The sequence below is a fragment of the Diuraphis noxia genome, unplaced genomic scaffold (genome assembly GCF_037042655.1).
Source record: "Diuraphis noxia isolate RWA-SAM2 unplaced genomic scaffold, SU_Dnox_SAM2 contig0004, whole genome shotgun sequence".
NCBI classification, from domain to species: Eukaryota; Metazoa; Arthropoda; class Insecta; order Hemiptera; family Aphididae; genus Diuraphis; species Diuraphis noxia.
In genome coordinates this window covers 4,896,071-4,915,650 of record NW_028301714.1, presented here as the reverse complement: position 1 = coordinate 4,915,650, position 19,580 = coordinate 4,896,071, and the positions used below count along the sequence as shown (strand labels likewise).

The 19,580-nt window shown below is 24.6% G+C and overlaps 2 protein-coding genes across 3 annotated transcripts; one reads left to right on the top strand and one right to left on the bottom strand.

Annotated features, from left to right (window-relative positions):
* Nucleotides 1-3,015: 3,015 nt before the first annotated feature.
* Nucleotides 3,016-9,202, bottom strand: U2af38 (U2 small nuclear riboprotein auxiliary factor 38). 2 transcript variants are annotated; one of them, XM_015513390.2, is made up of 8 exons: nt 8,995-9,202; nt 8,769-8,856; nt 7,785-7,851; nt 5,192-5,274; nt 4,224-4,295; nt 3,927-4,060; nt 3,449-3,683; nt 3,016-3,168 (listed from the first exon to the last, which is right to left on the bottom strand). In XM_015513390.2, the coding sequence occupies exons 1-7, from the start codon at nt 9,036-9,038 to the stop codon at nt 3,449-3,451; spliced, it is 723 nt and encodes a 240-aa protein (XP_015368876.1). In that variant the 5' UTR covers nt 9,039-9,202; the 3' UTR covers nt 3,016-3,168. The 2 variants fall into 2 exon arrangements, with proteins under 2 accessions (XP_015368876.1, XP_015368875.1); XM_015513389.2 differs by lacking the exon at nt 3,016-3,168 and having other exon boundaries at nt 3,365-3,683.
* Nucleotides 9,203-9,390: 188 nt separating this feature from the next.
* Nucleotides 9,391-18,909, top strand: mRNA-cap (RNA guanylyltransferase and 5'-phosphatase mRNA capping enzyme). The gene is made up of 14 exons (XM_089225862.1): nt 9,391-9,666; nt 9,765-9,976; nt 10,875-11,067; nt 11,131-11,242; nt 12,041-12,141; nt 12,234-12,336; nt 13,043-13,183; nt 13,736-13,837; nt 16,597-16,732; nt 16,818-16,943; nt 17,933-18,115; nt 18,192-18,292; nt 18,358-18,548; nt 18,611-18,909. Exons 1-14 carry the CDS (start codon nt 9,660-9,662, stop codon nt 18,685-18,687), a joined length of 1,785 nt encoding a protein of 594 aa, XP_089081988.1. The 5' UTR covers nt 9,391-9,659; the 3' UTR covers nt 18,688-18,909.
* Nucleotides 18,910-19,580: the final 671 nt, after the last annotated feature.

Sequence of the window (19,580 nt, the reverse complement as noted above, 5' to 3'; positions counted from 1 at the left end):
GACAAAATCGGTTTTGATTTTTGATGTAACTTTACAGCAAATGACCATAGATACATGAAATTTTCACCGAATGTTTATATAAGTAGGTTTATTCTATCCACCATGCAATTTTCGACTTAAGTTGAACTATTCATAGATATTTGCAATTTTCGATCATTATAAGTTTTTTTAAATTAATATCGATAAAAATGTATTTGATAGGCAGAAAAGCTTGAAAATTTAATACAGGGCTCTTAATATATTGTTACCATAGCAGTTGAAAAGTAAAAGAAATTCAGTCACAATTTTTTTTTTATAAGCATTCAAAATTTGAATTTTGACAAAATATGTAAAAAATCACAAAAATTAACTAATTATTTAATTTTTTTTTTATTTTTACAAGAAATAAACAATCTGTAGGTAACACAAATTATATCTAGACACAATAGGAATAATAGGATTATATGGTAAAAATTAACAGGACATGATATATTGTTGAAAGGAGCTACCCATTGATGGAACTTTCTGTTAGCTTGAATAGTTTATTAGTTTAATTTAATAACATAAGTTAATTTAATTTATAAATTTTTTTTTTTTTTAATTAATTTAATTTAATTTAAGAAATCACCACAAATTATTTTATGCTAGAAATTCATAAAAAATTAAATAATACAAGATTCCTTACAAGTTTTTCAATCTTTATCACAAATAAAAAGTCCACCGGAAATTCAAATTAAATTTTTATGAGCATTTGAAATTTAAATTTTTACATTGGATTTTCACTGGATTTCACATTTAGCGATTTTCTTATTTTGGTGTAACTCTAAAACAAATGACCGCAGATACTTGAAATTTTCACCGAATGTTTATATAGGCATTTTATATATTTTATAAAATTTTCAAAATATTTTGATTTGTTTTGAGCTGTTTGCTGACATTTTGATTTTTCAACTTTTTTAGTTTTTTATTCTATAAATATTGATAAAAATTTATTTGTTGGGTAGAAAAGCTTGAAAATTTAATAAAAGGCTTCAAACACATTTTAACAATAGCAGTTAAAAAATATTAAAAATACATAGGCACAATTTTTTTTTATAAGCATTTAAAGTTCAAATTTTGACTAAATACGTAAAAATTACGGCAATGTACAAATTATCTTAGATAGAAATTCATAAAAATGTTTCTTTTTAAATCTAAGATTTGAAAATTTAATACAAGGCTCCTAACATATTTTTACAATAGCAGTTGAAAAATAAAATAAATACATAGTCACATTTTTTTTTACAATCATTCAAATTTTAATTTTAACAACATACGTAAAAATCACGTAAATTCGCAAATTATTTTAAGCTAGAAATTCATAAAAAAAATTCATTTTAAATCTAAGATTTCAAAATTTAATAATATATCCTAGACAGATAAACCGTCTTCGCTCAGAATCGTTTTTCGTATACAATGATATAATATCATTGGATTTAAATTTAATTCCATCCATTACAGTAACCCACTTGTAACCTACTGTACCTACAGCAGAGCGACATCCACTTTCCCGCTTTTCTAATAATAATGATCCACTAGATAGTTACATTTAAAATGTAAACGGTGCATAAAATTGTCCCCGAATACAATAATACTAGGCAAGTTTTTTAAATATGCTTGATCAGTTGGTAATTTGGATTTTTATTCATTTTTATCCAGACATTGACATGGCTTTTACCGCAGGTCTAGATGTTCTACTAGCTGTATTGACGCCGTTAATAAGATTATCGACCAACCATTTGTTCTAAAAATAATAACTTACTTTATCTTCTAAAAAAGCAAAAACTTTTAAATAGCTAGTTGTAATTTGGGAACATTCAAAAATACATAATACCTTGAGTTATTATAACGGGTTCTGGATACTATAAGGTTTTTTTTTTTATATTGATCAAAGGACATCGGCGACAACAGCCATTAGTCGTAAACGTTACATTGATTACATTTTTATAAGAAGTTATAAATAATAATAAACAGCTATTTTCGGGAAAATACTAAAATAGTCATAATTGTTTTCTCCAATAAAAAAGGCGAATTCATTTTTTAGATTTCCTTATACTTCTCGTATTATGATTCCTTACTGGTGTCCACTCTGATTTTTTATCCTGAGATTATAATGGGTCACTTAATCAATAATCCGTTTCATAACCTGTTGAGTATGAGTAATTTGTAAATTATGATCTAAATGTTGCACTGAAGCTTTATAGCGATATTTTACACGGCAATCACAGAATACAGTCGGACGTAGGAGATGTTATTTTCAATCTACAGTCATATCCAGGGTGAAAAAGTCGAGCACAGTTGTGCAGCACCATCATGATCCAGTTAAACTACGTAAATATTTAAATATACCTATTCAGTGAAAAATTGTACATAGAAATAATTAATTTTACTAATATTTACAGTATGTACTTAAAATTATGGTTTACTCACAATATATAATGTATCTACATCATCATACTATTATAAAAATAATCAACAGATTATAAATTAAATTTAAAGATATTCTTGCAAGAATAGATACTTTAATATCATTAAATAATTTTCAAGATATTTTAACTTTCAAGCAATAGCTTAATGCTATTTTAATAATTTAATATTAATTAATATTATAAATGCAATATTTTTGACAATAGTTATATCAATGTACTATAAAATAATAAGTAATAATAAAATAAGTTGCTTTAAAAAAAATACCAAAAATCATGTGAACTATACTTGATATAAGCTCATCTCCACACAGAATCTTTTTACAATAGTAAATTATTGAATTCAAATGTAACACATTCATTGAAAGTGGCCAACAGTGGTACCCAAACCTAGTAATCTTTTTACTAATAAATATGTTTAGTTCAACTTTCAACACTGAAATTACAACTATTAAGGAGCACATTTATTTTAAAACAGTTGACTAAATTGTACTTGTATAAATACCATGTTTCATATATTAGTAGGATAAAATAAATACATTTATATTAGAAGCATTAATCTCAAATATAATTATAAGACTTTAAAGTGCATTTTTATTAAAACACAGATAATATATAATAACTTGGCATGTATATAAATATAATTAAAAATTTAGTTATAATATGGTTTTTCCTTATTGTCAGTATTAATGGTTTACAATTTGAATGGCAATTAATTACTTTTCTGAAAAAAAAAAAATATTAACCACAAGATGTATAAGACTAATCAGAATAAAACAAATTTTTTAGTAAAAACAGCAAGACAAATAACTTGATTTTAATTAATATTAAAATTAAAAGATAGAAATAAACAAACTATTTTAGTTATTCAGTTCTGATATTTTTTTAACTTTACCTTATCTATAAAATTACAACACAAATTACATGAAATTATCAAATTGTTTAATGGTAAATCATTAAACTTCAAGAAAAAAATTATTCGCCAGAATAAAAACTTATTGTACTTAATATCTACGATCTCTACGTCCTCCTCCTCCTCCAGCACCACCGCCTCCACCACCACCACGATGATGGCCATGTCTAGGAGAAGGTGATCTGGTTCTACGTGTTCCAACATGATCACGTGAACGACTACGTGAACGATGTCTGCGTGATCGACGACTATAAAGATATTTACGTAATTCTCGTGATATTGGTTTCAAGTGCATGAAATTACAAAACCCACTACGTGTACACTCTCTAGAAATCAAAAATTATTAATATTTTTTAACAGATATTACCAACATTTACAATAAATTTACAAATTGACATTTGACAATTTAATATAACAACAAAAGTTAAAAGTAAAAAGTCTTTACTTAACTTTTATTACAGTTCTAATAAATTCTAAAAAGTGATGAGTACTAATATATTTTTTGTGAGTTCTATTTGAACATCATCATAAATTAATATTATTATTTTATTTTTGATTTCTATTCTCACCCCATTTCATACTGACGACAACACGCTTCTCTGAAATCAGTTACAGGGCTCAATTCAGCATAAACTGGACGTCCACCAAACCATCTGTTATTTAAATCGTTAACAGCTGCTTCTGCATGTTCTTCTCGACGAAACTAGAATTTTTCAAAAATTAATATAAAATATTACTGAATAATAATAATAAATCATTAACAATGTATGAGTTTAATTTTGTTGTTGTGAAAAAAAAATTTATCGGGATCAAAGCTTAATATAAATAATGATTCTTAATAGGTACATAAGTACAATAAATTTTACCTTGATATAAACATTGCCAACAAGATGATCTCCCAAATTGTCACAAACATTCATTTCTTCAATTTCGCCATACTTAATAAGCAAATAATTAAATGTAATATGATTATTAAAAATAATTACAATAATGCATATTATATTAATACAAGAAGAAGAATTTAAACATATTAAAAAGAAGTACATTCATTTAAGTAAAAACTAGAAACATACAATATGAACATTAACAAGCTTATTATTTTTGGCAACCCTAACTCGAATCTATTATACATTTAATATCCTTAATTTGAGTTTAACTTCTTTAAGAATTTAAACATTTTTTTTTTTAAAGCTATATTTACATTCTATACATAAAGCACAATAACTAAATTGGATAATAATTAGGTAATAAAAAGATTAGTTGATTAGCTTGAGGGAGAAAACCATCTATCACCAGTACCTCCTGTTTGATTTGATTGGTTCATACATGGAAAGACCGTTTATTTAATTTATTTTCATTTTTTGTATTAGACAAATGTGTCTCTTAGCCATTTTCTTTTTCATCTCCTAAGAGGGTTGGTTGCTGGGGACGATTAAAGAGGACATACAAGAAATAAGATGGATTTGGTTCGAATGGAGTTTTTTGTAATGTATGTCTGAGACATATGGTTTCAAAGACTTCTATAGGTCTTATATTAGATGGTTTGGTTTGGCCTCAGATTTGGATAACATAAAACTAGAGAGGTAATAATTGTCTTGTATATTAATACTTTGCTTTTTTAACTCATTGAAGGAGACAGCAACGGACGAAAGAGGTGTAGGCGTGTGTTTGATTGTTTTCTTTTATGTTTAGTGTGTTGGGCCCATGTAAGTCTTTTGACCATATAAACTTCTAGATGTTTAGTTACATTTTGGATAGGAATTGGTACATTATTTGACATTGAGAACAATCGTTAATAAAATGAAACAATAAAAGTTAAAACTAAAATCTTTACCTTATCTTCACATTCTACGAAAACATCTTCAAAGAAATTATCATAATGCTCTTGCATTTCTTCATCAGTTACATTTGAAACCACTAAAAAAAAAAAAAATGAATATTAGTCATAAAATATATTATGTCACATGCATAAAGGCAGACATAAATAATAGTATATATTTTTAATTTAAAAAAGGGCAAATAATCTTCTATACTTCAAAATGTTTTTAATATTGTTTATAGCTTTTAATATTAAATAAAATATTTGGCGAATAATAGCTTAAAAATAACTACACGTTTTTGTTTAATAAGTACACTAAATTACTTATAACACGCTAAATAATTATTATCACTTGTTAGTTTCCAGTTGTCCAGTGAGTTATTATAAGAAATCTGTGATTAAACAATAACTATAATAAGTAAAACTGTTAACAACAAACACACAGAGGATGATGTTTTTATCCAAGTAGGAAAATAACCACCTAATATGGGTTATTCAAATTATATATTCAAAAACGGACAGCAGTCTTAAACCGCAAGCGTTTAATTTCCAAACCAGCAACTATTAAACTGTGTATTTTAAATTGATCTGTTCACATAAGGTGGTTTGATTTGAGATATTTCCAAAGATAAAAAATACCATTTAAATCACCACTGGTGCAAACTAGTAAGAGCTTGGAGGACTCGACTCAGTCTTTTCAATTTAAAATTTAGTACAAAGTAGTAAAGAAATATTATTGAAGAGGGCAGTTATTGTACCTATGGAAATCACTCTTTGAGTGTAAGAACATAAATATACACGGAGAATAAATCATTATTTCATATTTTAATTCATTACTATAAGCTTATAGAACACAATATTATTAAAATTTGAACTTCATTAGCTCGCAAAAAATTTAAATGCCTCCCAATAAATTTTAAATTAACTTAAATGTATTAGTTTCAGTATGAAATACTTATGGATGATCATTTATTAAATGTTCAAACCATAGATGTTAAAATTAAAAAGTGGGTAAATAGGTAACAGCTCTGTTGTACAGTGATAGTTGAATGTTCCTCATCAATGAATAGTAAGTTACTATAATGTAGGTCTTAAATTTACATTTAAGATAAATCATTGCTTATGAAAAACAACTCTTAGTATAAACTACCTTTCAGCTTTTAGTATATTAATTTATAATAAGTACATAAAATAAAATAAATTATTATCATTTATTTTACTATTAGTATTAGTATAGATTAAAAAAATATACAAATATATTTTATCCATGGTAATGCAATAAATAAGCAATAACTTATAAGTAATTAAATAATGAACAGAAATTAATATTAATATAAACATTAGTGAAAATTTCAAACAAATTTGAAAGGCCTGAGCATCATTAGAATTTGAGACCTTGAACTTACAATATTAAACACTAAAATGCTTGGAAATATTTTATTTACACGGTATATTATAATATAGACCCGAGGCCCTGGGCATGTGCCCCATTTACCTTGCCCTTGGGACGGCACTGCCTGAGTACCAAACAGGTTACATTTCCTACCACAAAATATATTGATAAAAATCTAAGCATTTTTGATCCAAAAGGTGATAGCAGACTCGAAAATTACAATATATATGATTCATGTTTTGGTATCATGACATCATAATTGAATATTAAAGCATTATTAATTATAGATTGAAATGATGATTTAAAAATTAAAAATATTTTATAGTAAAGATATGTTAAAGGTGATCAAATGTTGGGCAGATTCTAAATTGAACAAAAAATTTACCATATTATAACTCCATAGGTATTTAAAAAAATATATATATTATCTATCAAATATCTTGAAGGAGTACATTATATTTTGTTTATACTGGTCAAAATTCCATATTGATGCAAACATCCATATTCACTCCTATAACAGACAACCTGGTTTGATTTATTAAAATGCATACATTTTTTCTAATCTTATCTAAAATAAATAATGAACGAAAATAGCTATAAAAAAATTAATTTAAATTTTAAAAACACTGACGAGTCGTAGTCTTCAAGCTAGAGCAGAGTCTTCAAGCTACAAAGAGTACACTCTTTCAAGATATTTGACAACGACTGTAAACATAAAAGTAAAAAATTAAACCTAAAAATAACTTAGTATTTCTAGAAATAGTATTTAATATTAATTGAAAAGTTATTTATTGATATTTTTAAATATTTATAATAGAATGTTATGATTAAAATAACAATAAAAACCTTTTTCACTAGAGGATTTTTTAAATAAATAATTTTTGATAGTAAAATTATTTATAAGTATTAATATCATTTGTCCAGGGAAAAAGTTATAATTTAAACAAATTTATAAATAATCCTACCTAAATAAAAATAATATTTTTAAACCAAAATAATTTTGGAATACAACCATTCAATTTAAAAAATAATATAATATTCAATGATATATATTATAACAAAATTATATTACCGATTAAACAAATTTAAATTCAAAAAATATATATTTTTTTAAGATTGTTTAAAGAAAATACTACACAAATTTACTAAAAAAGCATTTTTATTTTTGCATTCTTACAAAGAAACTATTGCATTCAATTGATTATTATTACTCACAGTGTGATCCGTCAGCAGACTTTGCAGAATTCTGTGGGTTTACATAAAGATTTTGTAGTAGTACAGTCTAAAAAAAAAAAAATGAAATCTACATAAATTAATTATAATTTAAAAAAATGTTTAAAATGAAATCATAAGTTAGGTCTAATAAATAATCATAATAAAAATAAAGATACTTATGAATTTATGATCAAATAACTATATTATACTATATAACAAATAATTTTTTTTTAAACACCGGTTAATTTTTAGAAACACTTAAGCTGTATTACTTGAATTAACTAACCTATGAGTCTACAGGTATTCTAGATCTAATAGTTAGTTTTGCATTGTGCTCAAATAACTATAGATCTGATCCACTATAATATTGTTATATTAATAAAGCTCCTATCAAAAAGGATAACATTTATTTTTTAAATTAAGAAAAGGTGTTTGGTGATTTGTTATAAAACTTTATTAAATACTTATTAGTTTACAGTAAAATATCTGATATTTTTTTATGGGGACTTAACTTTGATGCTTGTAAAAAAACAATAATTTGTGAAATTTAAAATTACAACGCTCACATAAGTTATCCTTTAGGGGTTTAATTCCCATATTTTAAAGATACCTATAGTATACAATATTTTTGTTTAATTAAAATAGTAATATCATACTAATAGTTTATATAATGATCAATCATTTTTATTTTTAACCAACCAATTTGTTAAATTTGTTTGTATAAGTAGAGATATGCTTAATTAAGAAACTATAATGATCTGATTTTTGAGATGTTAACTAACATTTTTAAACAAAAATATGTTTTCATGAACTTATTATAAAACAATCCACATCATTAATTAAATAATTAGCTGACACATTTGTAATTTTAAATCAACACTTGATAACAACAATACACTTATCTTTTAATTTTAATGCTAAAGCAATTTATTTGTAAGATAATAATAATAAAAGAGTATAGAAAATATCTAAATGAAAACTTACCTGACTGAAAGTAGGCTTATTATGTATTCTTGAACAGCGATCGCCATGACGGCAGGCGCCGATTTTAAAATAAAATGAACAGTTGACCCTAGGGGGGAAAAAGGTGAGGATTATAACCATGCATAATGCGTGATTTAATTTTACAATAACAGCATCCAACAATTCACTTCAGATTAATTCTAACTACAACTGAACAAGCCAGTGTATATTTTAACTTAATGCTTACTTATCCTTCTCGGTACCAAATATAGATGCCAGATACTCGGCCATGTCGACGGTTTGATGTCCAAACTATAAAAATGTTTACAAAATAATCATAAGTCATAAATAATTGCATAAAACATTTCAAAACACATGCCTGGTGCCGTGTAACCGATGCCGAATTGCGAAAAATTTATTGAGATTTTTTAACTCAGAAGATTTTAGGAAGTTTGTTGGTACAGAAGTTAGAACCGAAAAACTTACCGTCATAGAAAAGAAGCCATCTTAGCCATCAGTACGTCAGTGCGTCATGGAACAGTAAACAAAACTGTTTGTATCTTCGGAAAAGTAAACAAATATCATAAACGTTATCAATTTATCATCATTGATACTTGATATAGGACAGGTAACGACTAACGAGTCAATAAAAAAACAACTTTTTTCATAAGTATAACTCTTTTTTTATGTGTTCTGACTGTGAAATGTTAAAATAATTTTTTCTTTTATATTATTACTAATTATTAACATAATGCATATCTATTATTATTATGCTCAATGACTACAATATGACTTTTTATATTATTTATTTATAAAATTAAATTATATCATATACCATGAACCTTGATCGAACACAAGTTTTGAATACAAGTTTTAAACTGACCACTAAGAACTGAAAAAAAATTAATAACTATGTCGGGTAACACAATCTGCATATGAAAATACTACATTAGTAGAATATCATACCAAAACATAATTGTTTGTAAACTAAATTTATTATAAGCAAACAATTTGCAGGATCAAAACGTTATGGATCTAGCTCATCATATTCAACACACAGTCCCCCTATTCCTGAACGTTGGATTAAATGCCCTCGTAAATCTTATACAACTATAACTGAAAAATTTGTGGCATTCAAAACACCACTGGATAGTAAATATGATGATCAAATACCTATCGAGAATAGGTTCAATGCAGAAATGTTGTTCTCATCTATGTCTAATATGAAGGTATTGCATTAAACAATATATAAAGTTAACAGTGATTTTTTTCTAATGAAAATAAAAATTGTTTATGTAAATCTTATTTCAGTCTTCAGGTTTTCTTCATTCTTTTTAAGAAAATGTATAAGAAACTCTGACTAAGATTAAATTATAAAGTGGCATTAATAATTATAAGAATTATTTCATTAGTTTGTATTTATTATAACCTACGGAATATAATATATTATTTCTATAGTAGTTATAAGTTTAATATTAATTTTAAATGTTTAAAAACAGCTGATATCTGTTTAATCTCTTTAGAAATAATATAATATATATTATATTCAGTATTATACTATTACTTTTAATTAGAAAAGAATAATTATAATATTCGTTGATCAAAGCTTGACAAGTACTCTTTATTTTCAAAATATTAAGGTATTAAAAAAGAGAATAATTTATGTTTAATTTAAAAATATCCATTACATGAGTCATTAACATTTTGGAACATATTTACTGTTCTGAATTTTCTGGTGAAATGCATACCTAACGTGACCACAATTTTTTTCCTTCAAAGTGGGACACCTGTACATTTTTATAAGAAAACTATATAATTTTGGGTAAAATAACAATTTTTTTTTATTGAATAAAAAACATTAATTGTTTATATGAAAAATGCGAATATTATATTACTCATAATAGTCTCCCAACAATTATGGATTTTAGGTTTTCACAGTTTATATATAATATGTAGGTATACAAGCATACCTATTAAATCAATAGTTCTTACATTCTGCTTAGAATCTAAACATTTTAACATTTTTCAAAATTAAAACTATTATTACCTTCCATAATTGATTAATTTAAATATATTTAAACTCATTAATCAAATTAATATAATATTAAATATTTAAAATTGTTTTAGGTAAGTATAGGTTTATGGATTGATCTGACAAAAACTAGCCGTTTCTATAATAAATCTGAAATCGAAGATTCAAATTGTACTTATGTAAAAATCCCCTGCGCTGGTCATGAACAACCTCCTACACGAGACCAAGCACAACTATTTGTAGATATTTGTACAAAATTTATTGCGAAAAATCCTCTGCTGTCCATTGGTTGGTTGTAATTAATATATTTATTTTACTTTTACAAATAATAATAATTTTTTTGTTATATAGGTGTTCATTGCACTCATGGTTTTAACCGAACAGGATTTATGATAGCTACTTATTTAATAGAAACATTAGATTTTGATGTAACTAGTGCCATAGCTCAATTTGCGGCAGCTAGGTAATAAATTATACTACTTTTTTCTGAAATTGTTGAATTAATTTTAGGCATGCAGGAAAATTCCTAGAAATACAAGAATGTTTTTGCCGCTTAAAAAAAAGTGGTATAATTCAATAACATGTTTGTTGCATTGAATGTATTAAACAATTTTAACATGTTATTGACTCGACATACATAGTATCTATATTTAGTATTTAAATCCATGTAAATGCTCTAATGTTTTTTAATGATATAAAAACTGAACATTGTATTATTACACACCATTCAAGAATATAAATTTTCTAATTTGAATTTATTACTTATCTGAGAAATTTAAATTTTTATCTATAAAATTTTATTTCATTTGTCTTTTTTATTAATTTCCGCTTTTTATGTTTTAAGTAAAATAATTAGGAACTTAATTTGAATAAAATTCATGAACCATGACATGTATTTCTAAATAAAAAGAATACTACATAGACCTATTAATAATATAATAAAATATATTGTATACAATTAAATAACAAAGTGACTCAATCCAAAAAATCAAAAATAGCATATCAATGTATATTTTTAGGTTCAAGCATTTTTTTAGATTTTTTAGAACCACTCTAATCCTATGTCATAAGTCATTACCAATTTGTATTAAACATATCATAACAATGAAGATAGTAAAATTAGTTGTAGAAGGTAGATAAAAGTTATGACTGTTATAAGTGAAAAAAGTCTTTATTTTATATACAAATTAAATAGTACCTAAGTATAACTAGTCATTCTTATATGTTGTTTTTGATCAATTTCAAATTCTATACATTTTAGACCTCCTGGAATTTATAAACAAGATTATATAGTTGAATTATTTCAACGATATTCAGATGAAGAACCTATACTAGCTCCAGAACTTCCAGATTGGTGTATAGGTGCATATTCCTAAACATATAGAATATTTAAATTGTATTAATTATATTTGTTCAATTTGTAAATTAATCAATGTAAATTTTTATAATTTCAGAATCAGAAGAAAATAACCATAATTCAAGTAAATATGAATCCTCTTCACGAAATAAACGTGACTTCAGAGATCAGGACTCTAAAGATAGAAGAGAGCATGAACCGTAATTATTTATTTCAATATTCATTTAATATAACTTAAAAATAGTTAAAATTAATAATTATGCTTTGTGATTCTTCAAGCATTTAGTTATTAAATATTGTTTAATTGCCATTACCACAGAATGTTTGAAATTATTGAAAATTATTCAAATTTATCTCTTAGAGCAGATTGTAATTTTATATAAATATCCTTATTTTTACACTGAAGCAGTGAAGTAAAGCATTATACAATAGAAATAATAGTATTTTCTATACTTTTGTCTAATATATAAATTTGATAAAAATCGTAAGGACAAGTATAAAATGTTCCATCCAATAAATATTTTTGGTATGTTTAGTTCTCATCAATGCACATTTGTGAAGAGAAAATTATAATTAGATTTTCAAAACATTCTATCTAAATAGTTGCCAGTGACGAAATGTCCGTGACTGGTTTTCTTGATGGAGACGAAATGGCAGATGCAAAATGTCCGTTAATCACCATTAAAATGATGTATATTTTTAATGAGGCCATTTTTTATCATTTATCAGACATATAAATTATCCTAATTTTGAGGAAGTTATAAAATTATTGTATTGTTTTACTTTTAAATTGAGATTTAAAAAATAATGATAACACAAAATAGTTTACGTTTCAGACCACTATAATGGTGGTGAGAATGCTTGGAGAATCAATCTGAATAACTATCATATTAATTTTTTTTGTAGTTCTAGTAAACGGTCTAGAAATGAAATAAACAATCGTAACCCAGTATTCATGGAAGGTGTATCTGGTGTTACTGCTATTTTTGATCAACCTAGATTAAGCAATATTCAAAGAAGAACTCAAGACTTATGTAATTGGAAAAGGTAAAAACGCATGTTAAAGATAATATTAAATATTACCAAGAGACAGAATTACATAATAATAAATAATAATTAATATAAATTATAAATAAGAAAATATTTCCTATTATACCTATTTGATTATACAGAGTGTAATAGTACTATTTTACAAATGTAGTAATGTTTGTAATGGAAATTTGTTAAACATTACACCTTATATTTAAACATGTAATAGTGATTAATTCATGTACAGTAGTTATTGATTTATAAGTAAGTTAAAACTTATGAAAAATGTAATTAAAAATACTGAATTCTTATGTTATAATTTTTTATTCGGTAATTAATTTTGACAAATTTAGAAAAAATTTTAATGTGGTCAATGTGGTATACAAATCTGAAATCATAATACAATACTTACATAATTTATTATATGTTGGACAAGCAATTTATCAACAATTTATTTGATAAAAAAGAAATAGGTACTTATATAATTATGTGTAATTCCAATTCTATTGTATAGGTTAATTTTTTTTATGTTGAACTCATTTTTTTTTTTTTTTTTTACAAATTTTATAGATCTGGATTTCCTGGATCTCAACCAGTGTCTATGGATATTCAAAATATGAAGTTATTACATACAAAACCTTACCGTGTTACGTGGAAAGCTGACGGTACTAGGTAATATAATATTTAAAAATATTTATATTTATTTTTTAAACACCTTATTAAATAAAAAGTGGATGTCGCTCTGCTGTACGGGTGGACCTCTGACTAGGGTAGGTTAGATTTGAATGCAATGATAGGTATCATTGTATACGAAAAACGATTCTGAACGGAGATGATTTGTCGGTCTAGGATATATTGTAGATAATTAAAAATTTTCAAATCTTTGATTTAAAACGAAAATTTTGTATAAATTTCTAGCTTAAAATAATTTGCGAATTTTCGTAATTTTTACGTATTTAGTCAATATTTGAACTTCAAATGCTAATAAAAAAAATTGTGCCTACGTATTTTTATAATTTTTTAATTCCTATAAGAATAACTTATGAGGAACTTTGTATTCAATTTTCAAGTATTTTGATTGGGCCGAAAAAATTTTATCAACCCTTCAAAAAAATTTTTCAGAAAAATTGAAAATTTCAGTTGTCAACAAATATCTCAAAAAAGTCAAAATATTTTGAAAAATAAATCATGTAAGGAAAATGCCAATCTAAATAACTGGTAAAATTTTCACGTATCTACGACTTATACTTTTTGAATAATAACAAATATTTAAAATCGTTTCAGGATAAATCGTTATCGTAACGCTAATTCGTAAAAATTTAAAATTTTTCCTATAACGACGCTTCGAGATTTCTCTATAGCTATTTGAAGCAAAACATATGAAAAACTTGGTATTAAATTTTACAACCTTAGACATTAATACAAACGATATTATAAATTTTGAACTACAAAATAATTTGCAAATATTCATGGTTTTGACGAATTTCTGTCAATATTTGAAATTCAAATGCTAATAAAAATTTAATTTGAATTTCTGGTTGAAATATTTTTTGTGATAAAATTTGTGCGTGTGATGGCAAATTTGTAAGGAATCTTGTATTGAATTTTCAAATCATAGATTTAAAAAGAAAATTTTTATGAATTTCTAGCTTATAATAATTTTCGAATTTTCGTGATTTTTACGTATGTTGTAAAATTTAAATTTAAACGCTTGTAAAAAAAAAAAATGTGATTATACATTTATTTTATTTTTCAACTGCTATTGTAAAAATATTTTAGGAGCCTTGTATTAAATTTTCAAATCTTAAGTATAAAAAGAAAATTTTTATGAATTTCTAGCTTATAATAATTTTCGAATTTTCGTGATTTTTACGTATGTTGTAAAATTTAAATTTAAACGTTTGTAAAAAAAAAAAAATGTGACTATACATTTATTTTATTTTTCAACTGCTATTGTAAAAATATTTTAGGAGCCTTGTATTAAATTTTCAAATCTTAGGTATAAAATTTATGAATTTCTAGGATAAAATAATTTATGAATTTTCGTGATTTTTAGGTATGTTAAACATTAAACATTGAAATTAAACATTGAATGCATGTAAAAAAAAATGTGGCTATGTATTTCTTTTATATTTCAACTGCTATTATAAAAATATATTATCAGCCTTGTATTAAATTCTCAAATCTTAGAATTAAAAAGAAAAACTTTTTATGAATTTCGATCTAAGATAATTTGAACATTGCCGTAATTTTTATGTATTTAGTCAAAATTTGAACTTCAAATGCTAATAAAAAAAAATCGTGCCAATGTATTTTTGTAATTTTTTAATCACCATATGAATAACTTATGAGGAACTTTGTATTAAATTTTCAAGTATTTTGATAGGGCCAAAAAAATTTTATCTACACTTCAAAAATAATTTTTCAGAAAAATTGAAAGTTTCAGTTGTCTATGAATACCTCAAAAAAGTCAAAATATTTTTTAAATTAAATCATGTAAATAAAATGCCAATCGCAATAACTTGTAAAATTTTCAAGTATCTACGACTTTTACTTTTTGAATAATTACAAATATTATAAATAGTTATCGTTATGCTATTTCGTAAAAATTTAAAATACAAACGCACCTCAAATTTTTCCTATAACGATGCTTCGAGATTTCTCTATAGCTACTTGAAAGAAAACTTATGGAAAACTTAGTGTTGTATTCTTAATCCTTAGTTATAAAAACAATATATTTTATGATTTTTCGACTTCAAAATTACTTGCAAATTTTCGCGTTTTCGACATATTTCGTAAAAATTTGAACTATAAACGCTTATAAAAAAAAATTGTGACTAACGATTTTTAATTTTTTTTAGCTACAATAAGAACAACTTATAAGGAGCCTCGTATTAAATTTTCAAGTTTTTTTGGTCGTCCAACATTTTTTTACCGACACTTCAAAAAAAAATTCTCAAAAAAATTGAAAATTTCAGTGGTCTATAAATAACTCAAAAAAAGTCAAAACTTTTTGAAAATTAACCTGTATATAGATATCACTAACATAAACATTTGGTGAAAATTTTAAGTATTTCCAGTGATTAGTTTTTGAATTACAACCATATAAAAAAATTGATTTGGTCAAAAACTGGTTTTGCGTAAAAATTCCCAGTTTTCTGTCATTTTTTTTTTTGTTTCTCTCGATTTTTAGAAAACTGTTGGAAAATGTTTACTTTTGACCTGTATAATACACCCAGGATCTTCAATTTTACATCGGAAACCACCCCCAAAGTTTGAAATCGAAGCATTATTTCGACTAGTTATGCTGTACACAGACACAAAAAAAAAAAAAAAACATCATTGTAAAATCAATACGTTCATCACTTCGTTCAGAATCTAAAATAAGATAAATTGTGTTATAATTGTTTTAAATGTATTATAATTTATAGGTACTTAATGTTTATCCAAGGTGAAAATGAGATATATTTTATTGATAGAGACAACAGTGTATTTGAAGTTGAGGGTTTGAAATTTTTACACAGAAAAAATCTAGATCATCATTTGAAAGACACATTATTAGATGGTGTAAATAAACTTTAATCAGAATATTAATTTAATAATTTAATAATATACATCATAAATCTACATCTCTTAAATCTTAATGTTTTAGGAAATGATTATTGATAAAGTTGATGGACAAAATATACCACGCTATTTAGTATATGATGTAGTTGCATTTGAAGGTTTTGATGTTGGTAAACAACCATTTTATCCAAATAGATGTATGCTAATTGAAGTAAGTATGAAATATGCAATTAAGTATCACAAAATATTATTAACCTTTAGTAACATTAAGGAATTTGAAAAATTGATCTAACTATAAACAGTTATAAGTTAATTAAATGTTCTATGAAGATATCATAAAACTAGACAACTTCAAACATTTTTATACGTAATTTTGCTAAAAACTTGGTTGAAATTTTAATTTAAAATTTACCAAAAAATAATATATTATATACTATATAGACATATCTATAATTCTAATAGAGACTTTTCAATCAACATTAATTCAAATTTACAAGTTGGGTAACTCTGGTCATGCAGTAGTTATGGTTTAAAAACGAATTCAGGTGTGTCTGGTGGCTCCAGACAACATTTTAGAATTTTTTAAATAAAAACATTATTTAATTTTTTTAAACTATTAAAACAAAATAAAAACTTAATTTCACCTTTTGAAACAAATAAAATTTAAGAAAAAATTGATATTTTATATTTTTGAATAGTATATTAAGTCAATTTTTTGAAATAAATTTAATGTTATCTACCGATTCTACATCTGTTACATTCAAATCAAAAATATATCTTTTTTAGTATGAACATCCACCTATTTATATATTTTTATTTTACTACTATCTAAAGTCCTATTTTTATTTTTTTGACTCTTAAAAATTGATTGAATATCCAAATAATTCCAATACAATATGACAAACAATTTTATTACAAAAAATGATAATTTGAGGATATATTCTGTAACGTATGCATGTTATAAATTAAGATATAATAAACTGACAAATTAACTGTAATAATATAAATGCAAGTATATACAATTTTATCAATGATAGAATTTTAAGGTTCATATTATTTCGTTTCTTAAACTATCAAAAAGAGTAAATTATGTTGTTTGCAACCATTTAAATGTGTTTCCAAAATGTCAAATTTTGTCCTAAGTGACCCAAATTTATGTTGTATATATTTTAATTTTGTTTTTGTGACATTTGTTTTTAGGTTGATATAATTAAACCCAGACATCAGGCTATCATGTGTGGTCGTTTAGATAAAACTCAAGAACCATTTAGTATTCGTTTGAAACAATTCTATGACATAAATGCTTCTGATAAATTGCTGGGAAATTTTAGTAAAAATTTATCCCATGAACCTGATGGTCTCATATTCCAACCATCAACTGATGTACTGTTATATTTATCACTATACAATTTGGTAGCGATTAATGGATTGCCAATAATTTATATTTAATTTTGCATAGCCTTATGTAGCTGGTACGTGTCCAGAAGTTTTGAAATGGAAACCATTGGAACTGAATTCTGTTGATTTTAAACTAAAAATTGTTACAGAAGGTGGAACTGGGTATAATATGTGCAACCTATAAAAACATAACTTAAAAACATACTAATAGATTATGTATGTTTTAGAATGTTGGAATCAAAAGTTGGGTATTTGTATGTAGGTGGTAAATCTGATCCTTTTGCCAGAATGAAATATACTAAAGAACTTAAAAATATGGATGGAAAAATAATTGAATGCAAATTTGAAAATGGAAATTGGAAATTTATGCGAGAGCGAACTGACAAATCATTTCCAAATGCTCTCAAAACTGCAATAGGTATGTACATTTCAACATAATTAATTCTTTTCAAGAAATTATTTACTTATATATTGTTATAGCCATTTGCCACAGCATCGAAACGCCTGTTACAAAAGAAATTCTCTTAAAGTATATACAACAAGCTCCACGTAGATGATGTATGTATAAATGACAACAAACATAATTGCTTAATATGTTTCATAACAACTTCATTATTTTGTTTTTTTATTTTGTATGGAAAACAATGAATAAGTTATTATAAGATTTTTATTAAGTTTATATTGATAAATATAAAAGCTGTCATAAATTTAAGTATGTGTTAAAAAACTTTTGTCCTTACAATGAATACAATATATTAAATCTATAATCAATTGTAAAATTGTTTTAATCTTTTAAAAGTAAACAACAATAATTAGCTGTGATAAGTTAAGTTAATTATATTAATTAATAAAGAAAAAAATGTATCTCTATAAGTTTAAAATTAATATAAATTTTTTTTTGTGAAGCTACATTCAAATCACAAAGTGCCCTATTATATTGATTTACACAAACTATTAAAAGATGTTTAACACTGTGCAAAATCAGATTATTATGATAAATTATAAGAAAAATCGAAAATAGACAAAGAAACAGTATTTCTGTTGGTTCCACATGATACATAAATAAAACTATGCACTATAATGATAATTAATTATAAAAATTAAAAAGTTAAGTTACGTCAGTAAAAGTGTGAACTGAATAATTTAAAATGTTAAAACAAAAATAATTTATTGACTATACTTAACTTTTTGACAAAGTAATGTCGTATATCTTGTACATCAAGTGACACAACTAGGAGAATTACTATAGTGTAACCTCTCCCTTTCTCACTTAATGTTATAATTCAGTCCATATGGTTTTAAATACTTTTAAAATAACTAAAATTATAGATATATATAGGGATAATATTAGATAATAGATAATAATATTCTTTCTTTAGATTTGATTCAATTTACACTAATATTAAAAATAATGGAGTAAGGCTGGTTCTTTCAATGTCTGTTAATGGTC

Excerpts from the sequence above, each read along its gene's own strand:
- mRNA-cap (XM_089225862.1), top strand. Across the intron at positions 9,977-10,874 it reads CATCTATGTCTAATATGAAG|GTAAGTATAGGTTTATGGAT; the intron begins GTATTGCATTAA and ends AAATTGTTTTAG. Across the intron at positions 11,243-12,040 it reads GCTCAATTTGCGGCAGCTAG|ACCTCCTGGAATTTATAAAC; the intron begins GTAATAAATTAT and ends TATACATTTTAG.
- U2af38 (XM_015513390.2), bottom strand. The coding sequence starts at position 9,038 with ATGGCCGAGTATCTGGCATCTATATTTGGTACCGAGAAGGATAA. Across the intron at positions 4,061-4,223 it reads TTGGCAATGTTTATATCAAG|TTTCGTCGAGAAGAACATGC; the intron begins GTAAAATTTATT and ends GAAAAATTCTAG. Across the intron at positions 3,684-3,926 it reads TGTCGTCAGTATGAAATGGG|AGAGTGTACACGTAGTGGGT; the intron begins GTGAGAATAGAA and ends TTTGATTTCTAG.